Here is a 25,822-nt window from a genome sequence, read left to right as displayed (position 1 = left end):
GCTTTTTAGTGTCTGAAATAGAAGCACTACAAATTCAACATATTCTTCTGAAAGTTTGCCTGGAAATGGAAACGTTATTCATTAGATTAGCTTTTTAGACAATCAAAAAAATAAAAATCAATATTTGCTTGCTAGACTTGTGGCAGAATAAAAGACAAATAGAGACACCTTATACTTTTCTCTATCAGTCCTTGTGGTTCCCAAAAGTTGTGGTTTGGTTGTCTTCCATTTGACCAGGCAGTTAACTAACTAACTAAATGCCTTCCTTTAGAGGAGGTATGCAGCATCAGTCACACTCTATCTCTAGCAGACAGTGACTAACCAGTTTCTTGGGGCATGTGGTATTAAGTGGAGAGATTTATGATTTGGAAGAATTCTGATGTCATGTTTATTCCTGAACCTTAAGCACAAAATATCTTCCTAACTAGCCTAAGCCAAGGTCAAAAACAAATAATTCTGCCAAGAACTGACCATTGCTCGCCAAACTGCTTCTGCCAAGTTTTTTTCAGTTCATAATGCATTATGAGTGGCTTGTGATGAGTGGGTTCTTCAGCAAAATTTCATTAAGTTAATGTACCACACACATTCTCATTTACTTCCAAAAGAGAAAACCATTATTTCAAACCTTGTAATCATACATAACTCATTATAAGTAGTGAAATTTATGTATGCAGTGAGACCTTTTAAAATATAGGGTATGATTCAGCCATTCTTGCATTAGAAGAATAGTACTTACTCAGCCTGTAATTCTGTTTGTTTGATTAGCTTTGTATTGATTATTAGCTGGTTATTGTAATGCTTGATCAGAATGACTCCACTTTTAATTACCCTCCAAGGACGTGATATGACTCATCCTCATGCTGAACTATTTTTAGTAAATATTTATATTCTTATGCAGTACTGGAAGGAAATTCACCCCTGAATGTTGACAGAGGAAACCGTAAGGCTCTACTCTGGAGGTGTTATAAAGTGTAGACTAAATAGTGTTCCCACATGATGGGCCTCTGTGAAATGAATAGGATTTTCTAGGTCAAATTGTTACTAACCATGATCAAGGACAGGAGAATTGAGCAAAAGAAATGAAATCTAACATTTCAAATCACTGTCTGGTTTCAGGGGCATGTGTACCTTCTGTACTTTCTAGGTATGACCACTGTCATTGTTTGTGACATGCACCAGGTATACGTGCAGAAATGAAGTATTAGTTCAAGGCAATTTCTCTTCTCAACCATGATGCTGAGTGCATAGGCTTTGAGTGCTTTTTCACAGCTTGTCTTACTCTGACTTCTAACATTTATTCAGAGGGTGAAGCTTTTACTTCATCTTTGTCATCATATGGTAAATTAAAGGTTGTATTAAAAAGTAGTGAAAGAACATTGAACATTTACCTGCTGACTTCCACTCAGCTCAATTTATGAGCTTTTCTTCCTGTTTAAGATTTTGATCTTGGTATTCCCAAATAAGGTAGCAGAATTTGAAAATTGGAAGGAAGTCATACTGTAAAAAAATGCTCACAGAAATAGTGAAGTTGTCAGCAGCAGCAGCTTCTAAAATACATTCTTGTTAAATATTTTAGGATTCCATCATGTTCTCAATCATTTCCTTAGAAGGGACTGTGATCACAGTAGAAAACGTGTTACTTTTCTTTGAGCAAGCTGAAGTCTGTCGTCAACAATAAATAGATTGAGGCTGGTGACCCTTTAAAATCCTGACAGTATTCTGGGTGGGAAAGATATTCTGTTCGTGTAAGGAGGGATCCTGATGTGTGAGAAGTCTGTGTGAGCAGAAAGGGTTTTTACATGCACTGTGTATTTTACCAAAAGGCTGTTAGTCTGCTGCTTAGCTTAATGAATAACAAGTTTTAAAAAATGATAGATATAATTTCTGGAGACAGGTAATTTCCATATTTTTCTACAGAGTCTACTGTTATGTGGAGCCTCCTGTGGCTCTTACTGTTTCATTCCACCAAACAGAACACCAGGTGTTCTGATCATGCATAGGAGCAGATCTTTCTGGTTATTTGTGCTTTGGCATGTGGAGAAGAAGAAAAACCATTAGAAACATGATACCGTAGTGGTGTGAGGGTGTGAACTTATGTGAGTCTGTGCATTTTGAATTTTATATTTACATATCAGGGATTTGAAAATACAGTCATATATTTTAGTGAAAATCACTGCGGTAAAAGTTGTATTATTTTTTTTTAAGTAGGTATGGTGAGAAGAATTTCATGAAACTGTAGTAAAGCTGAATAAAACAGAGTTCACTAGCCAAAGCGTTTCATGTGGTCTAAATGATGCTAACTGCTATACAAAAGCTGTACTTTCTTCAGTCCATTTGGCATGAATATTGACACGCTGCAAATTAATTTGACTTAGTGTTCTGAAACTCCCCTTTCTGGTCTTGGTGTGAACCTAATAGCTTTTCATTGAGGTGTTCCTCAGCTTAAAGAAATTCAGTAAATTCAAGTTAAGTAAATTCAAGCTTCAAGTTATTTTTCAGTGTGCTAGAAATGTATGATTATTTCATCATCTGTTCTAGAGCTTGTTACAGCAAAATACTCTTGTGCAATATTTGTTTGGAATGAGATTGTGCATCATGTGACACTTTATTTTTTAATAACTTTAGTGCAGTTGTAGTTAATCTAGTGCAATTTTAATGAATGTAAAACAAAGAGCTCTGTGCTTGGGGAAAGTGGAGCTTTTGCTCAGCTCTGTCTTGCATCTGAAGATTGATAAAGATTGTTTTCACGAGTGACAGATATACGTGTAGGAGCAAAGGCAGCTCGAGGGAGTTTTGAGGAGAAAAAAAGGAAACAATTTATAGGAAAAAAAACCTTGGTCAAAATCTTGTTTTATATATATAGCTTTTCCAGGCTATGAAAATGTTCTCTGACAAACACTGTTAAAAGACTTCCTAAAAATACTGTGTTCTTTCCATCATCCAAAGTAGAATTTTTAAATGTAAAACTGCTGATAATTTACTTCCCCTTCAGTGACCAAAACAAGCTGGATTCCTCTCCTAAGTCCCACGGCAAATCTTAATCTCTGATGGCAATTTAGAAGTCTTTTTTTTTTCTTTTTTTTTCTTTGAGCACTTGGCATTTCATTGCTATGCAGTTGGTGCTTAATCCAGTTTGTTCCCATTATGCATTAGATGGCGTCACTTAGCCTAGTGCGAATTACTGCCTGTGAAATCATGGTAGACTTGCTCTGTTTTTCCAAACTTCATTCTGTGTAGGCTGACGTAGCTGTTAACTGCATTCGTTCTTTACGTTTTGTTTTGGAAGTAATTATGATATCCTTGCTTGTATCCTCTATAACCTTAATGCATTACTCTCACTTTAACATTCAACCATATGCTAATTTCATACCTGCCATTCATTTCATTTTTAACAATGGTTTATTATATATTGTTCATTTTAAGAATAATCTGATCTGGAAGATTTAAGGACATCTTGCATCAAAACAGATGTATAATAGGATCGAAGGCATTTGGCTGTGGCACTTGCACTGTATCATTGTTTTTTGTTCCAAATCCTAAACCTCTCTGGTGAATTGATTTTACACATCTTAATGCTGGAAACTGAAGCTATGTATGTATATTCTGACAAGATATAAGGAGAAAATTTAAAACAAACGTTATAGAATAGCACTGTCAGACTGTTGCACTGCAATATTAATATGCCCCACATGCTCTTTACTGACCATTCAAGAAATGCAGATGGATGCCCTTTGCTAACCCCTATCCTACTTGATCAGGGCCAAGGTAAATGGACATTTTGAAATCATGTATGACATTCTTGTAGAGATCAGTCAGAGCTTCTGACCCAGTGAGTTACAGGAAGGCTTGCATATTCACTACTAATGCTTACTGTTTCGTGTTTTCTGCTTTTCTTCCAACAAGCTTACTTAGGGTCTCAGCCAAGGAAGAACAGTGAATATCAGAGATGTTTTGAAGGCAGAGTTGAGTTATTAGCTACGATTTATTAAAGGCGTGTCTTCATTCATAGGTGAATTTTTTTCCTCTGCATTGTTTGAATGGCACTGCTTTTCATCCTGAAGGAAAGTGGGAGCTTTTATTCACTGAGCTTGAGTAAAGCTGTTTTGAAGCCATAAAGTCAGATTAAAGACCTCTCTAAGCTGCTGGCAGTCATTGTTTCAGTCTACCCAGAGGGAAAACCAGTCTATGCTTTTGTTATGAGGAATCAGGTAACAATGATTTCTGCTTGGTTTTAAAATCTTATTGCCTGTGTTAGTGACTTCTGTGGTCCGTCCTTCAAGTTCTTGCAAGAAAAAATCTGGTATCATGCTACCTTTGCTTTCTTATCTACCTCCCCTGAGGTTACTGAAAGGCTCTGACTCTTGATGCTGTAAGAATTATCGTGCTAGATGATAAATCTTCATTTAGCTTCCTGTGTCACTTTATGATTTTTATTCACACTCTTTTAAAACTGTTTTTTTTTTGTTTGTTTGTTTGAAAGGTAGAGCATGTAAGGTTTTAACTTGAACAGTTTTCAGTTCCACTGCTTGCTTAATCATTGCCTTCACCCTTCAATGCATGTTTCTGCTTCTTTGACTGTGCTGGTGTAACTGCATGCAGTCATGTTGTGAGACAGACCAGTGAACTGATTTGTGTTAAAACTGACCTTCTGCACAATTTTTTAGCAACTACTTTTAAATAGCTGCAGCAATGCATACCCAATAGTTGTCCTCATATAGCTGAAATGGTTTTGCCCTCATAAACATATATACTGGAAGAAAAAATGGCTCCTCAGTGTCTTCCCCTGCAGAGAGGTTGCAGAATGGACCTAAAACCACACCAGTATTTAGAATGAGGAACTGTGGGAAAACCTAGCCTTTCAGGTCAAACTTCATTAAAACTAAAATGTTCAGTTTGGCTTAGAGACTGGAAGTAGTAATACAAATGCTGTAGGCACATGGTATAGCATTCTGAACTCACGTAAATCCACTTAGCTCTTTCAAGTTTGCTAAATCTTTTTTCAGCAGATCAGCTTTTCATTGACAGACTTCCTGCAGTGCAGGTGTGGTCTCTTTGACCTATTAGAGCTTATTCTGGATTAGGGATCTTCTGACCTACTACAGCTGTCAAACACTTCTACAAATTCTATATTATGTCCTGTGAATAACTGAAGAAATATGTCATCATGAGTATGTCTGATGTGAATCATAACTTTTACTTCTGGATAAACTAGTACAGACAAGCTGTGACCTTGCAGACTCAGCCTTCAGACTCATCACAGTTTTGAATTCTTTGAGTAGAAAGAATTTAGGAGAATAATAGAATCATAGAATTGTTTGAGTTGGAAGGAACCCTTAAAGATCATCTAGTCCAATTCCCCTGCAATGAGCAGGGACACCTACAGCTTCATCTGGTGATCAGAACCTGCTCCAGCCTGACCTTGAATGTCTCCAGGGATGGGGCACCACCACCTCTCTGAGCAGCCTGTGCCAGTGCCTCACCATCCTAATTGTAAAAAGAATTTCCTGATAAACAATCACTTCTACTTATTATTATTATTATAAACTTATTCTTCTCTTTTTCAGTTTGAAACTGCTTCCCCTTACCCTGTTAGAACAGATTCTGCTAAAGAGTCTGTTCCCTTCCTTCTTACAGCCCCCCTTTAGGTACTGAAAATCCACTCTCAGGTCTCCCCAGAGCCTTCTCCAGACTGAACTGCCCCAGCTCTCAGCCTGTCCTTGCAGGGGAGGTATTTCATCTCTTGGATCATTTTTGTGGCCCTCTTCTGGACACACCAACAGGTCTGTATCTCTCTTGTACTGAGGACTCCATATCTGGACACAGTACTCCAGATGAGGTCTCAACAGAACAGATCAGAGGGGTGGGTTCACCTCCTCCTACCCACCTCATCTTTTTTTTTTTTTTTTTTTTTCATCTTTGAGTTTTGTAGGGAAGTGGTTTTCCATTTGGATTTTGGTGTTGGGCAGTTTGATTAGCAATAAATTGCTGTGGTTTTGCTTTCAGGGATTGCATCCGTCAGTAAAAGAAGTATAACATTAAGTGTAGTTGTCCATTGACTCAAAATACCGAGACACCTTTATAAGTGAGGTGCAGAGCATACAGCATTTTGATAATTGGAGCTGTACTTGGGAGATAGATATAAATATGCTGAGGGAGATAAGTTGTGGTTTCACAAGTTGTGGCATCTTATTTTCTTTAATTTTTGTTTTGTGTAATTTTAGAGTGGATATAGTAAAGAAATTTGTGGACCTGGTCTTCTCAGTGTATGCCTAATCTGTGTAGCTGACCTTTGGCTATTCTGGGATGAAGTCTTATCCCATGCATTTTTAAATGTTGGCATGGTTTCATAGCTGATTATTGTTAATGCACTGGAGTTGCTAAATTGAGGTGAGCTGGCATAAAAACGTAAGAGCACAGTAAAGTATTTGTCATATGATGTCATACTAATAGAAATTCTCTTGCAAATTAACTCCAAATAGTATATGTATTTAATATCAAACGAACAGAATAGCTCCTTGCTTACATCTTACATGTGAATTTTGTACAATATTTATCATACTGGTATCTAACAATCTGCATTCTTTATAGAAAATGAATTTATTTTTTCAGGCAGGCTGCACTTTATCTACAAAAAGTTGCTAATCTGGCAGGCTTCATGAAAGTTGTCTGATGTGTCATTGTGAACCTCTATTTGCTCTATCTACTTAGATCTTAATCTGGTTGGGTAAGCGGTTAAAGACAGATATTAGAATAAAGTCTAAAGAACTTGAACTAATTTTCCTAGTATTGATACACTAACATTTTTCAAGTAGGCACAGTATCAGGACTATAGGCTTCCTGCCATACAATCTATAACTAAGGGCAGGCTTTGTTCTATAAATTGCAATACGTATTATAATAGGTGAATATTACTAATATTTGCCAACTAGAAAATAATATCCACAGCTCAGTCAAGGGAGAAGTTAGTGTGTATTAGCTTTTTTGCTATTGAAGCTATGCAGTTTATCTAGCTATTTATGATGTGGCCACCCACATGCTAGGAACTGCTGGGAGTAAACTAGTTCATTGTATTGTAGGCAACAGGAGAATATTCCAAGAATCCACTTTAAATCGCTATGGACCTAAACACTTCAAACAAATGATTGATGTGTGAATGTTTATATCCTATTATAACTTGCTTTTCAGTTTTGTTTTAAAATTTATCAGTCTTCTGCTAATCTTTTCTTACACAAACTTTGTTCATGTAGACTAGATTCTTGCTTTTAATTTGCAGTGCTTAGTTTCCTTGCTGCCCTATATATGCGAGTGGTAGGTGCAGAGTGCATATTCTCCACGTGATTCTTAGATGCTGGAATAAAGACCCTAACCAGCCACTAAGCTGTAATTTATCAGACTACTTTATTTTGAGCTAGTGTGAAGTTTTATGGTGCTATCAAACTGTCTAGCTGGTATGCAGAGCAGTCAGAGATTTAATTAGAGAATAGAAAGGGGAGATATAAAGCTAGCTAGCTTAGGAGCAAAAAAACATTTCTGGATACAAAACAGTGGATGTTGGCACAGTGAAGTGGTGGGTGCTGCTTTTCAGCAGTGACAACAGAGACAGTGCACCTTCGCTGGTGCAGATGTTTATAAGTGTGCCATGCAGGCTGTTGCTCATCACTGGTGAAAATGCACAGCCAATGGTGTAACTGTTGAAAAGTAGTGTTTTATAGCTGTTTTTTGCTCTATCAAATATCAAATGTTGTTGTGCTCTTTGTGTCTGTTGTAATTTCATTGTAAATAAATAGTAGGCATTACTTTCAGAGCAACCTATGTATGATCAAAATATAGCAGTAATTTAGAAGTAGAATATCTGTTATGCTAGACAATCTGAAATAATGACACGCAAAGTGAATGCATTGTCTGTCCTCTAGTTGAGAGCAAACACAGTAACATCAGAAAGGCTGGAGAATGCAATGCATGAAAGTATGGTGTATTTTCTTTCCTTACTGCACTTACAGCTTACTTCCTATGGATATTTTTGTTGAATTTGTGAATTTCACACACAGGGTGGTAAGCAAGCTTGGTATCAGTTGCTGTCTCGAAGTCAGCAAAACGTATCGACTGAATTTCAGTCCTAATGTTGTGCCATCACTGCAGTAATGTTTTGCTGCCTCACTTCAGGCTTTACCTGACTTGCATGTTCTCAGGTCTTTTAACAAAGTGTTCTATGCAGCTAGCAGCTGGAGGGATTTGGTCTGGAAAGTGTTCTGGATTATCTGTCAGCTCAGCTGTGTTATCCTAGGTTGGTCTTTTTCTTGAGATTTGTATGCTTTTCTGGATGGGAGGGTGGATGGTGTCTGAATGCTGCTCTTCAGAAGTTAATCCTATCACTTGATGACATGTTTGTACTGCACTTGCTTATGTAATGAACCGAAACGTAATGGAGGCATAGAACACTGAGTCCTGCAGAGTTCTTGGTTGTTAGAGGTGTCCTTTTACAGAAATGTGGAATTTTTCAGTAACCATAGGGGCTGATTGCCTGGCTAACTTCTTTGTACTTTTCTTATTGCTGCCATGGCCTCTAGCTGACAAGTATGTTGTGGGATATCTGGTTTAGCCATATTTTGCAACAGCAGTAAAAAGACTTTACATTTGTCCAGCATCTCTCATCCAAACAAAGCATTCTTACTACCAAGTGTTGCTGGATACTTTCCAAGTTCTGGATTCAATCCTACTCCTTTTGTATGGAGTTAGACAACAGTGTCTTTTATGTCATGCTGACTACACAACAGCATAGATGTCATCAAGGCTTATGTAACATAGGAAAAGACAGCTCCAGGCAAAAGGAACAGAATAATCCTTTTCTAAGAAAATTCACATAGATTTTAAGGACACCCACGTGAGGACTCCCACAGGTGAAGTGTTGTGAAGCTCTGTGTGTTTGTATAGAGAGGAAAAATGGTTAAGGTACTCTAGCAGAAATGTAAACCTGTTGTTTCATAAATAATAAGGTAAGAAATATAGATAAAATGTGATTGAAAATACCAGTGCTGATTCTTTGGTAGAGTTCAAGTGGGGACAATTTTAGCCGTAAAGCAAGGATTTGAAGACAGGCAGCTTAGAGGTATTCACTGAAATAGAGATGTGTAAATAAATGTATGTTTTTAAGTTATGTAACAGATTTATGTGCATACTCTAAACTGTCAAAATTGCTTCCTGATAGAGGGAAAAAATTCATCCTCCTCTTGAGGATCAATTAATTCGGATAAGTAGGTGCAGAGAAAAAGTAATAGGATGATTCTGGAAGGAAGGGTGAACTGTAAGAGCTTGATGTTTTTCAGTTGGGAAAATTGCAGAATGAGAGAATTTCATGGGGGGAATATGAGGGAGAGAGAAAAGCTGCTTAAGCTAAACTATAGTGTCAGCTCAAGAACAGTTGGTGATCTACTGGGTACGAGTAAAGTTATATTAGAGAGTAGAGAGCTTTCTAAACACCAGTGGGATGAGCTACAGGAGTGAACTTCTAGTGGAAGTGAAGAGGACTTTCATGTCTGGAAGACTGGGCCCCCAGAGTGGGATAACTCAACATATCTAAATGCTGCCAGCTGTGTTGGTAAGGAGTGCAGTGAAGGATCAAGAAATAGAACAGAAGACAGACAAATCTGTTGAGTTTACTGACCTGTTAATAAAATACCTCTTGATCTGCCCTAAAATCTAATGAGGTATTAGACATCTTATTTTCTTTTTTATTGTTGTTGCACAAAACTAACCTTCAGAAAATCTGCAAATAGAGAAAATACTGAGTTTATTCAGGGCTGTTAATTGGTGGTGACTGTCTCTCAGGAGAGCCTTGGAATTGGTGAATCTACTGATCGTGGAATTATCCAGAGCACTAACCTACTATCACCTGGCTCAAATAGCTGTAGTCTCTTCAATGATACAAAGCCTTTTGTTGTCCACATGTGTTTTTCACTTCTTGGCTAGTATTTAATAGAACAGTAAGGATGGTATTTGTAAAATATGTATCACTTTAGTTAAATATTAACTATATATATTTTTATGTAAGAATGAGACAGTAATAGCAATGATGATTTGTTAGAATACATGGAGGTCTCTAAAAATAATGCCTCCTGCTGATTTCTACAGCTGATACAAAAGACACAATAACACTATTTGGCATAGCAAATTCTCAGCTACAAAACACTTTTTTTCAACATAGTCACCACTGTTAGCCATGCATATTTATCAGTGGTGAACAAGAGCCTGCATGCTAAGCTCATAGATATCTGCAAGAGCAGAGTCGACCCACTGTTGCTGCTGCTGTCATGCACCACTCGTCCCTTGCTGAGCTCACATCTGCTGTTGTGTCTCTGTAAGTGTTCAGCATGTGTTCATGGATGTCCATGCCTGCCATTTTTTTTCAGCATGGAGGAATAATAGACTTAATAAATCAGGAAGCATTACTTTCAGAGCAGCCCTCTTCATTTCACTATGGTTCTTGAGCTCCTTTTTCTAAAGGAAAATATCTTGGCAACGTAGATAGAGATTTAAAGGCAACCTGAGAAATTAGGAATTAAGTGAGGTGTGCAGGCAAGAGTCCCTCCTAGGGAGAAGCAAGTTTTTCGGTTCTTGTTAATCCCACATTTGGTACGAAAACAGTATTGTAGGTACTCCCCCTAGAACTATGAGATAGTGGAAATAGGCAGTGTGAATTCCATTCCTATCTCAGAGCAAAATAACAGGACTAACTATAGTAAGACCTTCTAATTTTGATGAAATCATAGATGGGTTTTTTTTGTTATCATTATTATTTTTTAACTTAAAGGAGTACTTCTATTTTGAAGAGAGTGGGACCAGCTCTTTCAGCACAATTTTTCTGCTAGGGTCTACAGCAACTCCTGTTTAGAAAACGAGACAATTGCAGTACACCTCACTAAAACTAAATGACATTGTCATCTGTGCGGAGTTTCTGGTCCGGTGAAATATATCAAATACTATAAAAATTAAAAAACAAACAAAAAACCCAACAACCCCAAACCCTGTAAAAACAACAACAGAAACCCACCAAATGATACTGTAAAATATTATCTAGCAATTATTAATAAATAAAAAACACTGGAGGAGAAAGTTCTTTGTTATATTTTCAACTATTTGCTGTTACAAAAATAAAACAAAAAAAAAAAAGAAGGTTATTCTGTGGTCAGCAAGCACATCCAGCTATTTCCATAGCATTTCTGCATGCCCTTTTTACTTCTTTGGCATCTTTAATAGTTTAACTCTGTTCCCAGGATAAATTAGGCACACAGATTAAAAGCTTGTCACTTTCTGTAAACTGTATTAATTATACATGGAGTACATGTAGTCTGTGCTTTCAAGAGCTTTCTCCGATCATGTAGCACTGTCAAATGGGAAACCAACATTTTAGTCTCATGTGCTATAAAAAAGGAAGTGAGTACTTAATATTTCAGAAAGGAAATGGTACCGTCATTTAATATTGGGATTGAAATATATAAATGTGCAAGTCGCAGACGTGCTTGATACAGATTTTAACATTCAAAAATAAATACACTGTTTACTGTGTGACCTTAGGATTCCAAAATTGTACTGACTTTCATTACTAGCTGGAAGTTAATGCACGTAGGTTGCTTGGTATGGTTGTGTAGTGTGTTGCATTCTTAACTATTGCTTCTGAACATGGTATATATGAAAGCATAAACTGCCCCTAAATTATGCACCCATAATATGAAGATTTTAAATCATAATTTTTAGTTACCTGTGGGATTTTTGAAGACTAATGTAATTGTATTTATTATGTCCTGCTGTATGCAATGACTTCGTAAGGTACGAGGCACAATTTGTTACTTATTTCTCTAAACAAACAAAAAATCAGCTCCCCCTCAAACCAAATGGCAACCCTCCCTCCTCGCAGAAGACATCAAGAAGTTCAGATGCCTAAAAAGGATGTGAACTAAGCCATGTAATATGGCTGAATTTCCCTGCAGGAGGAGGAAGGTGTCAGTTACGATTAATGTGAACAACATTTATGGCCCTCAAGATGTGACCTCTCGTTACAGTAAATGTGACAGCATGAATTACTTTCAATTACGGTGAGCTACATTCAGCTACATTAGCTCTGACACACCTCAGTAGGAGACTGCTGCTTTGATAGCTTTTTCTAAAGGAAAAAACAGCAAAACTTTTGAGTGCAAATATGTACATCACTTAAACAAGACCAATTGATTTTGGTGATGATGTCAGGCTTTACATACTTCTGTTATATCATTTGTTATTTTCCTTGCCTTGGGTGCTGGAGAATATGTAAGCCACCTTTTTAATATGGCATGTACAATAAATGTAAATGCTGAAAATTATTAAAGAAAAAAAAGAGATAAAATAGCATTTTTTTTTTTTTTGGTCAATAGTGACGTTCTCATTTATTTGGAGTTTTAAGTAAGATTTAATGGCCATTTAATATGTGTAACTCCATTTAAAATTAATAAAATTATCAAGTTAATCTTGAAAACTAAAGATATTGCTACAGAATATATATCATTGCATGAAAACAGTTGTTATAACGTCACTGCTTTTTTCTTCAAGGTTTAATTATCATGCTTCAGTTTATACCTCTAAGCTTTCACAGAAAATAAAAGATGCCCAAGGCAGAAGTCAACCTTTCACTTTTGCTGTGGAGGAGATGCCATCTATTTCACGCTGTGCTAAGTATTTCATCGAAACATGAGTAAAACAATGCTTTTGGCAATTCATAAGTTAGAAATAGCACTGAGCTAAAAAAATTAGCTTTAATTAAAGCATTTTGTCCCTGTTTGAGGACTTGATCTTGCAGGGTGCTGGGTGTCTTTTTTCTTTGCAAAGATGGAGACCCTCAACTCTTTCCCAATTCAAGGCATTGGTGTTTACTTCAGAATTAGATGCCAAAAAACTTGCAATATAAAATTGCCAATTAAAAAAAGAGATTACAAAAAGGCATTTGCCTGTACTGAACTGAGTTTGATTTAGTGCCATACAGAGTAAATTTGCCTTCAGCTTGTTAACTGTTTCAAACCTAAATTTTTCTAATAATGACACTGGCCTTTGTATATCGTAGTACTGGATTGTGGAAGTACTTGTAAATGTGTCAAATAGCTATTTCAAAGATCATTATATAGTATAAACTTATTTCTATATCTCAGCATTCTTTCTAGGCCATTAAGATGCAAATATTTTTACTTATTATACTTACTAAAACTTAAAATAGAATCATAAAATGTTATGAGCTTTCTCTGAATCCCTGAAACAGTTGGAGTTCTGACATTATCAGTTCAGCTCTTCTGACTATAGAATGCCCTTACTTAGACACTCAGACACTTGGCTTAATGAGAGCTGATGAAGATTCTTATTTTTGTTGTATGTTTGTATAACAAGAATTCACTGCTGTTGTGAGTTTCTTCCCTGCTGTAAGCACTTTAATGCAGGAGAGGAAACTTCACCTACTTACAGGAGGTGAAGTTAAAAAAAAATAAAAAAAAATAAAAAATAAAGACTGTGGCCCAAACTTAATATTCTACCTGCTCAAATTGAGCATGAGTCTTTGTCAAGAGTCAAAGAGACAAATGACAAATTCTTTGGGTTAACAGGTGATACCTGAGGCTTACAATATAAGTTCTTTGTTTCATCTGAAGGTGATGAACAGTATTAATAATTCAGTAGTTCTGTTGCTTTATTTTTAATGTATGATGGTGTTTCATGCCATCAAACAGAAGCTTTAAAACATTGAACTTTTAGCTACAGTTCAACACAGCCCCATAAGCACAGGTGTTATACCATGCCTAATCATTGGTGCATTTCAGTTTTTATATTCTTATAGAAAGTAATTCACTCCTTCAAATTTATTTTCTGCTGTTTTCACTTAATTAATTCTCAGTTAAATCTACTAATTGTACCTGTCCACTTTTAGATGTAATACATAGACTTAGATTTTTTGGATGTATGCACCACCTACCATCTTCCTCTTGGCAAAATGGCAAAGTCTGAATGGAGTCTCTAGATGTGGGCCACGTAGGCTGAGTCATTTGTAGAGCATTCAGGTTTTGTCATATAGATATAAATGCATGTCTAATATCAATTCATGAACACATTTCCATAGAATGTGTGAGATTAAATTAGCTGAGTTTTGGAGGAATTCCTAATGATCACGTTTTCATTTTTACAAGTATTAAAGTATGAGAAAATTGGGGAAGTACAGGATTGACTGCACATTAAAATCTTTAGCAAATGGGTGTTGTTGGATTTCAGTGTGTAGAGCTCAGCTGGACTGTGATTTGTATCTAGTAAAAGTAGTAGGTTTCCCTCACCTACTTAGAAGTAGCTTTGGCAGACGTAACTACAATTATCTAGGGGTGGAAAGTCAAGAATTTTTCAGAAGGGGAAGTAACGGTTCTTGTTCTGTGTAATTACTTTTGAGACCACAATTGTGATTATGCATTAGGGGCTGCCTTTCTGAATTGGTGGGAGAAAGTTGCAGGGACTGTGACGCTTTACATCCGGTGGGGAGAAAGCAGATGTTGGTGTATTCAAACTGTCTTATAGTGACAGTGAACTGGAAACCATGTCGGGGCAGTTACTGATATATTGTTACAGACAGCAAGTTCTCTGGAAATCAAAACTAATCCCCAAAATAAGTTACAAAAAAAAAAAAAAAAAAAAAGTAGTAAAGCTTAGATGGTGTTCAGATGAGAATAATAAAACCCAGAACGTAATCTTCCTGGTAAAGACAGTTCTGTGTGGATAAGCAGAAAATGGAATATGAAACTCCAAACCTAAATACATCTCCTGGGCTGACAAATGGTATAGGAAAGAAAGGAAGGGTTTCTTTTGATACAACCTTGAAATTGCAGGGATACTCTTAGCATTTGAGATTTTCTGAGCGCTGCTTACTGCTTTAATATCAAGGCTAGCTAGATGATTAAAAAAACAAATAAGCACAGTCATCTGCAGAATCTGGAGCTGTAATTGCAGCACCCACTGGGGAGGCACTAACTAATGTTAGTAGCATTCCAAAGGATAGAAGGAAAACTGATTCATCTGTAGAGAAAAAAGGAATATGGCTTCAGGACAGGCAGATGCATGCTTTCCTTTCTTTCAGAAGTTGAAGATTTTTATTACTGAGGCTTGATCTGTAGATCACAGGAAATGATGTAGTTATTTTATACCAAGCCTAATATACTGCCTTTGAATAGTTTAAAAAGAACTTTTGGGATCTATTACATCAGAGATCTTTTTTGTTTGGATTGAAATGTGAATTACATAACAAATGAAGGACAAATAAATACTTTTTTCAACTGTACTCAGTTTCTTTCAGTTTAGTTCTTACTGCCATGATGTTCCTGGTATTTCAGCAGTGACTGTAGGTAACATTCCTGATATTTGCTTTTTTCTAAAGTAGTGCATTTACTGTTATTTCTGTTGAACATTTTTCTATCGAGGCATATAGGTTAAAATAAAGAGTAAGTCTTCAGTGTAGTGCCATTTACCAGGACGAACCTATTATAATGTTTAATTTTAAAATGAATTTTCAGGGGAGTGGATTAATATCCATACCTGAGCAAAGCTGAAGTGGAAACATGTATGTCATTCTGATCTTTTTTTGTGAACTGAACTGAATACAATTTGATGATGTAGCTGTACTGTTTTTCTTTCTCAGAACTCCTTAGTGTATACAGGGAGCTATTTCACATCTTAATTCTTGTGCTCTACCCTTGCAATGAACTTACAGCCTACTTTCCTGTTACTTGAGGGAGCACAGGGTTTTTACTGAAGACAGTTCTCCTGTCAACCGTATTATTTCTAGAATTCTACGTTTTCTTGATTATGAAAAAGAACAATCTGACCCTCACTAGATGTATTAAAAATATGCAGTTCTCATGTTCATTGAGCCTTCTGTTCCAGCTGAAAGAATTGTAGGGATTGTTATTCGTATACTTAGTTACTTGCCACACAAAATGGGAATTGCCCTGTCTAGCATTGCTGCAGGAAAGGGCCATTTCATTTAGAAACAACTTGTTTAGCAAACCTGTTTAGCAATCAAGGATAAAGTTGTACTTTCACATTTTCATGAGTGTTGCAGATCATTCATCTGTCAGATTGGGTGAATTATTTGTTTGTTCTGGACAGTGTCTCCAAGGACTATTCTGTGCTGCCCTCTCCTGTAGTTAAAAGTTTATTTTGTTAGCATTCTTGCTGCTGACATTTTTATAGTTAGATTTCCAAAGTTCTGGTATACTGTCTGCTTGATAGTGGCTCTAGTAAAACTATGTGAAGTAAAACAGTATGACAGATGAGTGCGTATTCTCTTATACATCCTTATTTCACTGAATATCATCATTTCACTTGAATATCATCAATTAAATAGGAGGACAACAGAAAGATATCCAAGTAATTTGGATTGTATTCCAGTTATGTGCTTTATTACTTGCTTGGCCTACTTTCTCTTGTGCATTTCAGATTCTTTGGTGCATCATGTTCATTGGATTTAGACACTCATGAGCACTGTTACAAAATCCTGCCATTTACAAAATCCACTTGTTCCTTCAGAACAATATGGTAACAATCTGTAGAAATTTATGTAAGGGAGTGGCAATGATGTGTACATATAGAACGCACAAAGTATACAGATATATAGATGGACCAACATTTCCTACAATAGGAAAATTTGTCACTTGGATGCTACATTTTTCTGAGTATACAGATGACAGTTTGTAGAACGGAGGTGTGTAAAACTGTCTCCATAATTCCAAGAGATAAAGTGGAAAAAACATGACAAACATATGAGATGCAATCACACTCGAGTGAAATGTAGATTTACAGCACGTTTAGGGGATGCAAATACAGGAAATAATGGAAAAAAAGTAATTAGTGTTAAACATGATCTGCTTAGTCATCTACCTGCGGCTGCCAGAATCTGTCAGCTGAATGCATGGGCATTTGTGCTACCCAAAACTGTCTTTGAGATAATGTCTTGGTGACTTAAGTTATTCAAATAATGTTTCAAATGACATTGATCAAAAAAGGATTTCAAGAAACCTACATTTGAAGTTAATTACAATTCAGCATGCAGCTTACATATCCATTTTCTTCGCCTGCTGTACCTGGTATTACTGAGATGTTCTGTTACGCATTCTTTTCTTACAAGCATGCGTGTTTGCTTGAGATCTAGAGAGAGGAACTGTTAATTGTGGTTCTGCTAAATGATTGTGAATTCACAGTTCAAATGAGATGAAAGCATTTTGTGTTCTCTTTGAAACAGTGTTATTGCTGTGAGTGAGATTTGTCATTCAACAGTGCTACGAGGAACAGAAACCCATTCAGATTTATATAAAACTTGTTTAAAAATGCTTACTGTGCAGCAACTACTTAGTGTCAGCAGTGCCTCCTAAGTACAGAATTTGCATTTGGTATTTACTCTTAAATATCAACTTTGCTATCAGATGTAACAGCAGTAAAAGCCTCAAACCATGTGGATCTCTGGTGTTACGATGGTGTCCTATAAAGAGCCTTGGAAGGCTTGAGATATTTCTAAGGTTTATGCCAAGTTTCTGCACAGTTGCCCTGGATTCTGCTTCTGAGCCAATGCATTCATTTCAGTTTTATTCTTAAAGACTTCTGCAACAGTGTCAAAAGCTAAATTTCTTATACATGTAGTAGTGATTTATGTAAATTAAAGAATCTACTTAGACTCTGACCACAGGATAGTATCCTAAGGTATCATAGGAAACATGCTCTTAGATTTTCCCTAGGTAGATTTCTGAGTGCATAAAAATGTATTGCATATTAATATTTGAAAGCAGATTAGCCTTCTTGATACCTTCTCTTCTACTGCCTTTTGGATTGTGTAAAAAAAATTCTCGGGTGATTTTCCACACCTTTCTAAAAGGTTTTTCTTTAGCATATATTCCTATACAGAGTGGTTTTTAAATAGAAATATTCAGCAGTTACTGTGTAAAGAAGAAAATTACTACTCAGCTAGAGTATGTTGTCTGTGCAAGCCAAATCTCTTTCCACATGGGAATCCTAGGCCTCAGAAAACCTGAGGTCTGTTTAAACCTTTGTACTTAGATGTGGGGATGAGGGTGTCCTGGGAGCAAATTAGGGTCAGGAGCCGTTGCTGGTCATACATAAACATGAAATAGTCCTGGGTAGATGGGACATCATGTACCCTTGAAAATAATGTCTAGTGGTTCCTCTCTGTATTAAAGTGGTGTAATTATGGGTAAGTAATTAATTTTTCCAAAGGTTTTTTTTTTTTTTTTTTTTTTTTTAATTACTTGCTGCAGAGCTCCTCTATGAAATCAGCTGTGCTTACAAGAGCACAGATTCAGGTATCTGACATAGTTAAGTGTGATAGCTGTATTCCTTCAGGTAAGCTAGGGCTGGTCAGGAAGACACAACACAGTTTAATTGGTTAATTCAGAATGCAAATCCTTAAAAATTGTTTTTTGAGCCCTCTCTCCCTTGCTTGCCTTCAGAGAGATGAAGATATAGTTAAGCCACTTGTTTGGCAAAAGCATGAATGGCTTTGTATGTTGTCAAGGTGTTGGTCACACATCCTAATTAAAAGTACAATTGATTACTAATCCCCAGAAAAAGAAAGTCAAAGCATCTGGCTTTCTGTATGACTGAACTTCAGAAAACTGATCAGTTGAGCTGCTTTACTTAAATTGAATCAATTCGTTCAGTACGGAGTTAATATTCTGATAGATGCACATTTCTTTTGATGCAAAAATGTTTCCAAAATTAAGAATTTATGAATTCTTCAATGTCCAGGAAGTAGGAATTAATATGAGAATGCTATTAATTAAGTAATGTAATGGACTAAGGTTTTTGCAAACCAGTGACTTCTTATTTTTAAGCAATTTTCTTGCGAGATGTCTTATGTGATGAGTTTCAGTGTGCCATGTTAAAATATGTGGCAGTAGCTTTTGCTATTTCTTGTGGAGATTTTGAAAATATGAAGATAATAAATTGTGACTAATGTACACCATCTGGCAAGGGTGGGAAAAAAAAATTCTTCCCAAGCAACAGAGTTTCTGCTAAGCTGATTTACCTAAAATAAAAAAGCAAACACATTTCTTCACTGAAAAAGTGTTCCAACAACTTCCCTGAAACTCAGTGGATGTGGGTAGCCTTTATCCTGTACTAAGTGATTGATCTTAGCATGGAACGTGTTGGCCACTTGCATGATGAGAAAGGCAATGTAACTAATCAGTGCTGTTGTTGCATCAAAAATTCTTAAAAAGATTACTGAGACTTTGTGGATTTGAGCAACATTAACAGAAGTGTGAGACAGCCTTTCAGGATTCAGCCTGTGGTAAAGAGAGGGCCTGGTTCTGTGTGGAAGCAAATCTGTGAACAAACTGCTGCTGGTCTATGCTGCAACATGCTTAGAACCTCAGTAACAGCCAGATTTTTGTGCTTCCTGGCATCTTCAGATTTACAGCTATCAGTTTTTAATCTGCTACTTTTGAGATGCTGTATAGAATAAATGCCATAGTAGACATTCACAATTATGTATAATCTCTAGTTTAATCTGCATGCTTTCTAGAACTGAAATGGACTTTCCAATACAGATGTTTTTCAGGGACTCAGGCATACTTATGTTCTTATTTAAGTTCACTTGTCTTATATCTTAGCATTCCTACTTCCATTTTTAAAGGAATGAATTATTCACTCAAAGATCCCAATTAATATGAATAAAATAAGCTTTTGCATGGATGTTTCCCCACTATAGAGAAAAATAAGAAATGTATTCCTTGTAATCTTTTGAAACTACACCCTTCTGTCTGGATCCTTAAATTATCACTTGCTGCCTGAGTTCTGCATCGCAAACCTACTTCTTCAGCCCTTCCAGTAATGCTGAAAATGGAATAGTTAAACTTTATTTACTCTTGATTGATGCATGCTTAAGCTCTGGGTGTGCTAGGTGATGCATGGCCATAGATGTGTCTAGCCTGCAGAGGAGGGATTGATGTCCCAAGAAATGGGCAGAAGGTTACAGGAATGCAAGGAGAGACTGCCAGTACCTTCCTGAGGGTGAGCAGGTTGTCAGCTTTGTGTTAGAACATCTGTTGGCTGCCCATTTCCTGACAAACAGCCTGCAAGGAAAGCACAGCCCGTACTTTGGATGCTCTTGTTTCATACTGGGCCAAATCACTTCTCTGATCACTGCAGAAGATACAAAGTGTATTTAAAAAAAAAAAAAAAAAAAAAGAAGTAAAAAAGAGAGTGTGCAAGAGCATGGAGAAAGGGAGGAAAATGAAAAGACAGAAGAGAAGAAGGATAAAGGAGAGGAAAGTGATGTAGTGCTTAGAACAATAGGTTTCTTTAGTAGCAGATGTATACTAATGAGTTCCTTATATTTTCTCAAGGTTTTCAAGAAATTGTTTCTCTTGAAATGCCCACTGGCTGTTCTGTTAAAGAGCATTCTTCCTTTGTGCCAGTGACTCAGTTAATGGCATCCTCCCCGGTTCTGTCTTGTGTCCATTTTGAACATACATATCTCAGGGCTAACTCTGTAACCAGGGCATGCATTTCTATTCTTCCACAGAAATACTGGGAAACTCTCCCACAGTGTTGAACACTGTGCAAACTGCAGGGGCTTTTGCATATTGAATTTGTAGTAGATGTAGGTAGTCATACTTGTCCAATTCTATCTGTACTTTCTCTGTGCTCGTGTAAGAATTATTTGAAATATATCAAAATATTATAAATATTAACTGGGAAGAACTTCTGGGGGTTATCTAGAGCTTTGGCTCTCAGCAGGACAGTTGCCACTATGCAGTCAGATCAGTTGTGCTGTTGTGTAGCTGCATCTTCAAAACTTCTTGCTTTGATGTCACCTGCTCCGATGCTACACTGACCTATTGGTAGAGAAGTTTTTCTAAATCCCAAGAGCTTGTGGCTCTTTTCCCATGTTTCACAATATGCTGCTACTGTGTATTTGGCTTCTTCATCTTTGTAACTCCCCTTCAAGTAGTTACTTTCTGCTGTTAAGCGTTTATTCGCCTTCTTTTCCATGGAGGGAAGATCTTCCCTTCACTGGAATTTGCACTTTATCAATGTTCTTTTAGAACTGAGGGGCACCAAACTGTAGCAGCTGTTTAGCCTCAAAGCACCGTGTGGAGGTGGGAGTGTAATTTCCTACAGTTTGCTGACCATGCTATGAAATTCCTATTGCACATCAGTGTGGATTTTGTCTTTCTTCACATTTAACTTGGTTCCCAGTATAACTTTCAGGTTCTTTCTTAGCCTGTCTTGAATGGGATAATTCTACCTGAGGTACAGAACTTTGCATTTCTCCTTTCTGAAATTCATGAGGTTTCTGTTGGTCCAGCTGTCAAGTGAATCAGTGAATACAGTGAATCTGGAACAGTAAAACAAAATTGACTAAGATCGAAAACTTATTATAATGCCCCATAAAAGCAAATTTACCAACAATTTTACCCTCTAAACAATGTCTGTCATCTTACACAGCGTTTTTCCAAAAGAAGGCAGGATAGTAGGAGTAGGATCCTATTATGTTGATTCTAGGCCAAGTAGAGCACATTTGGAAAACAGTACTTGGAAAAAAGAAATTAAAAAGTCACCTCTGGGCCTACAGGTAAGAGTAAGACTTGAAGAATTGGAAAATAGACCGTGAGGATCCTGAAAATGTGTGTTCCACAAGTTCAATTTTTTGATAATGAAAGTGGTTCTTAATGGTGTTAAAATGTGATTTCCTCGTGTCTTGACTGCTCCCAAAAGCTTATTTTTACATTATTATTTTCACTCCTGCTTGAAAGATACAATTTCACTATAGTTGCACTGAAATTGTGATATCGTTTTTCTTCCTGTTCTGTTAACCAGTAGAAACGAGCTTGTCGCAGAAAGAGTTATTGCCATTGGGTTTAAAAAAATTGTTTGCTCTGAATCATATATTTCTTGAATAAGATGTTTGGAATACTGATTAAGAAATTAAGCTTCCATAGAAAGAAAAGAAAATCAACAGGAACAAGACCAGAGTAGCTTAAAAGTTGGGGGCTTAAGTAGTAGGATAGAGTTAGCTGTGGACTGTAGTATTCAAATGAACAGCTGGAGTATGTAACCATTAAGCAAGTTACACTGGGACTAGGGTTGGTGCTGAGCCCATAGAATGGCTTGAGTTGGAAAAGACCTCAAACATCTAGATCATCTGCCTCCTGCTGTGGGCTGGTTGCCACCCACCAGGCTGCCCAGGGCCCCATACAACCTGGCTTTGAGCACCTCCAGGGATGGGGCATCCACAACTGGAACTGGTAGCCTGTGCCAATCTTCACCACTCCCTGAATAAAAATTTTCCTGATACCTAACCTAACTATCTTTTCTCTTTTAGTTTAAAACCATTTCCCCTTGTCCTATAGTCAGTCCCTCTCCTGCTTGTAAACTTCCTTCAAGTAGTACAAGGCTGCTGTGGTGTCTCTAGGAATCACCTTCTTCTCCCAGCTAAACAAGCCCACCTCCCTCAACCTTTCTTCATAGGAGAGGTCTCCTGCCCTCCAGTCAACTTTGTGGCCCTCCTCTGGCCCACTCTGACATCTCCACATCCTTTTCGTGCTGGAGGACCCAGACCTGGACATAGTACTCTACTTGAGGTCTCATGACAGCTGAGTAGATGGAGACAAACCCCTCTCTCCCTGCTGCTACCCCTCTGTTGATAGTGCTGGCCTTCTGGGCTGCTGGCTCATGTCAAAACAGTCCTGCTTTCCTTTCATGTTAATGAGTTGTTGAAATTTGCATATATGAAATTTCCTCATTTTGATACACATTTTCTTTTACTGCTCTGGCTACTGATATGTATTTTGCCTATAGCAAATGCCAACCTAATATTTTTGTCTTCCTTATGTTGTCTTAAATTATTTATCTTTCTATGCCCAAGTTAGAGACTTGTATATAGGGAGACCAAAATTGTTGTTATTGTGGAAGGTATACATGGTAGAGCTTGGCTGGATTTCAGCATTTTTGTAGTATAATTCTCAGGAGCACTCATATTCATATTATTATAACCTTTGTTGTGCTCTCTGATCAAAGAATTGTAATGGCTATATCTCTCCGACATAACTTGATTCTTTTATCATGTTCCAGTTTATCAGTGAGAAATTAGTAAGTGGGAGAAATAATTTTGAAGTTGGTGATAGGAAAAATAACAGGAGAATATGGCGAGAAGGATGTCCATCATTGTCACGGGGGCAAGAGAACTCATGCAAAACAATGTAGCTGAAGAGAAGCTGCCTTGGGTGAAACTCTGTAATCCTTGTTTTCTGACTGTAATCTTTACTGAGCAATTATCGTCCATTTAATTAATGCTGTGTATGATAACAGGGAACAACATCCTAAGTGCCTGAAGAAGTTTAACAAAAATGAATCATTCTGTGTCTAGTATTCTTGGCTCTAATATTTGCATAATGTCAGATAAGAAATCAAGTACTATACAAAACAATGAAATGGTGATTCCTGAAGGTAAAAAGAATAAATGTGTTAATTGATCTGCTCTGATAGCAGCAATTTTTGTATCTTATCCAAATCAAGTGTGCTATCTGTAGATAAAGAGGAACCCACTAAAAAATTTTATCCTCTACCTATGAGAAGAGATTCAACATTTATGTTGGTTTAAAATATGAATGCTGGCAAAATGAAGATACAGTAGAGTAACAGTGCTTTTAAAAATGTATTGAAACAAATGTGAATTGGAGCTTCAATGATATGGGGTGTTGGTATATGAAATTAAAAGTTTTTCAAGCACAGTATGATGACTTAAAACAAATCTCTTTTTATAGAAAGAAGAATAAGTCATATAAACATCCATGTCGAGATGGCTGTGGGATTAAATTGAGACCACGCTCACTTTTCAAAGCTCATTAGTACATTATGAAACTGTCTCAGACTCCTTTAATAGACAGAATTCTATGTGCTGTAATTAAAATCTGATGTAAAGAACAGTTAAAGTATGTATATTTTTTAAGGATATTTCAAGGATCCTATTCTACCACGTTTTTTGGTTTTAATGAATGTAATAATCCTATTGATCTGGATGGGACTATTTGCTTAAGCAAAGACACAGAGTACTTCTGTGTGTGCCGAATTGGAGCCTTTTTCCTCTCATGGAATACAAAAACAGGAAAATCCTCATGCAATTGTGTAGTTACAACCTTGTCAGTGCAGCTAACATTAAATGCTATGCAATTAAAATCCATAAAATATACTGCCCTGAAGTACTGATTCTCATTAATCCTGATCAACACAATTTACCCTCTTACTGTGAATTTTAAATAGTAAAAGAACTGTTAAATTGCATTGTTATTCATGGTACTTTTTTCTATCTTCTACAGGAAAAAGTAGAATATGCCTTCCTGATAATTTTTACAGTTGAAACATTTTTGAAGATTATAGCATATGGATTATTGTTACACCCCAATGCATATGTTAGAAATGGATGGAATTTATTGGATTTTGTAATAGTAGTAGTAGGGTAAGTAACTCATATTTCATTGTTAAAAGGTTTTGAAATATTTACAGTGAAGTAGATATAAATCTGTTTGGCTGAGTGTAAGGGCCTGAGCTTGACATTTATCCCTCTGGAGTAAAAGCAATAACTGATGAGAGTGAAGAATTCAATGTGAAGTCAAAAGTTTCACTACTGTAGGCTGTGTTGAACCATCAGCTATACACTAAAAGTTTAGAGGGATTTCTGTGTTCTGCCAAACAATTTGATGAGATATATTTTCCTTAGTTGTCTTGCCCAACGCTGCATCAAGAAGCACTGAAGATTTTGTTTCCCTCCTCTGACAACATGCTGCTCAAGTCTTGTGCAGGTACCAGAAGAGTGGAGAGTGGAATGTCCCTTGGAAAGTGATTACTGAAGAAGGGAATTTCCAGTATTGCAGATTTTTTACTAAAACATTTTCATTGATATAGCCTATGGAGAACATAATTCCATTTAACCCTGTAGGTTGTGGCTGGCTTGCAAAGAAGACCTTGGCATGCAAGTTCAATCTATATCAAGTTCTCTGCAATTGAAATGGAACAGGCGTTGTATTAGAAGAGTATTCTGCTCTTAACTCATTCCATTACTTCAAGAAAATAGGTGCAAAGTAAAGGAATTTGTGGTAAAGGATTATTAAATATAGAGAAGAATTATGAATGTGTTAATAACCAATTTATAACTATTTGATTCTGAGATAGAAAAATTACTTAAAAAATTATATTTGGGCCAGTTGCTTGGGCCAAAAAGAAATTTTCATTGCGGGCTAAAATTTGTATATAAATAGTTCCTTCATCAGGCTAGGTCATTCTCAACAGATTGGCCTCAGTGCCTGAAGGGGAAGCTTGGTGGGTAGGTATGGAGACTATCACAGATAAAAGCTCTGTTCTCTTGCCAGGCTCACTTGAATAGACCTCTTCTCTTTTGTCAAATGACCATGGAGGTACAGTAAGCCTGGAGCAGTCTAATTAACATGACCTCTATCTTTGGCTCTGTCCTAAATACATGATAACTAAAAATTTTTCCATTAACTCATAAAATGCTTGCTATTGGAAGCTAAATCTGGTTAGGTCAAATACTCACAGAGTCCATAAAAATATGAAAAAATGGACTACATCTTTTGAAATACCTAGAATATACCACTAAGTTTTAAATTCTAGCTCAAACTTGGAAGTTTTGAGGTGTAAACTACTATGTACATTGCCATCAGTTATCATCATCCTTGAATTATTGCCCATCAATAACACACAATTTTCTTTTTTCTCTTAGTTTAAGAAAACAAAACAAACAAAA

The 25,822-nt window shown here is 36.7% G+C and overlaps 1 protein-coding gene across 1 annotated transcript in view; it reads left to right on the top strand.

Moving 5' to 3' along the window:
• Positions 1–25,822, top strand: part of CACNA1D (calcium voltage-gated channel subunit alpha1 D) — a 157,734-nt gene that overhangs the window by 33,420 nt on the left and 98,492 nt on the right. The window contains exon 4 of the mRNA XM_065749761.1: positions 24,378–24,517. Within this exon, the coding sequence (XP_065605833.1) occupies positions 24,378–24,517 (140 nt within the window). The remainder of the gene's footprint in view (positions 1–24,377; positions 24,518–25,822) is intronic.

Source organism: Cyrtonyx montezumae, unplaced genomic scaffold, assembly GCF_038088225.1.
Source record: "Cyrtonyx montezumae isolate F1298 unplaced genomic scaffold, pur_monq_1.0 scaffold_6, whole genome shotgun sequence".
NCBI lineage: Eukaryota > Metazoa > Chordata > Aves > Galliformes > Odontophoridae > Cyrtonyx > Cyrtonyx montezumae.
The sequence above is the reverse complement of the archived record's forward strand: the minus strand, read 5'-3'. Positions and strand labels throughout refer to the sequence as shown.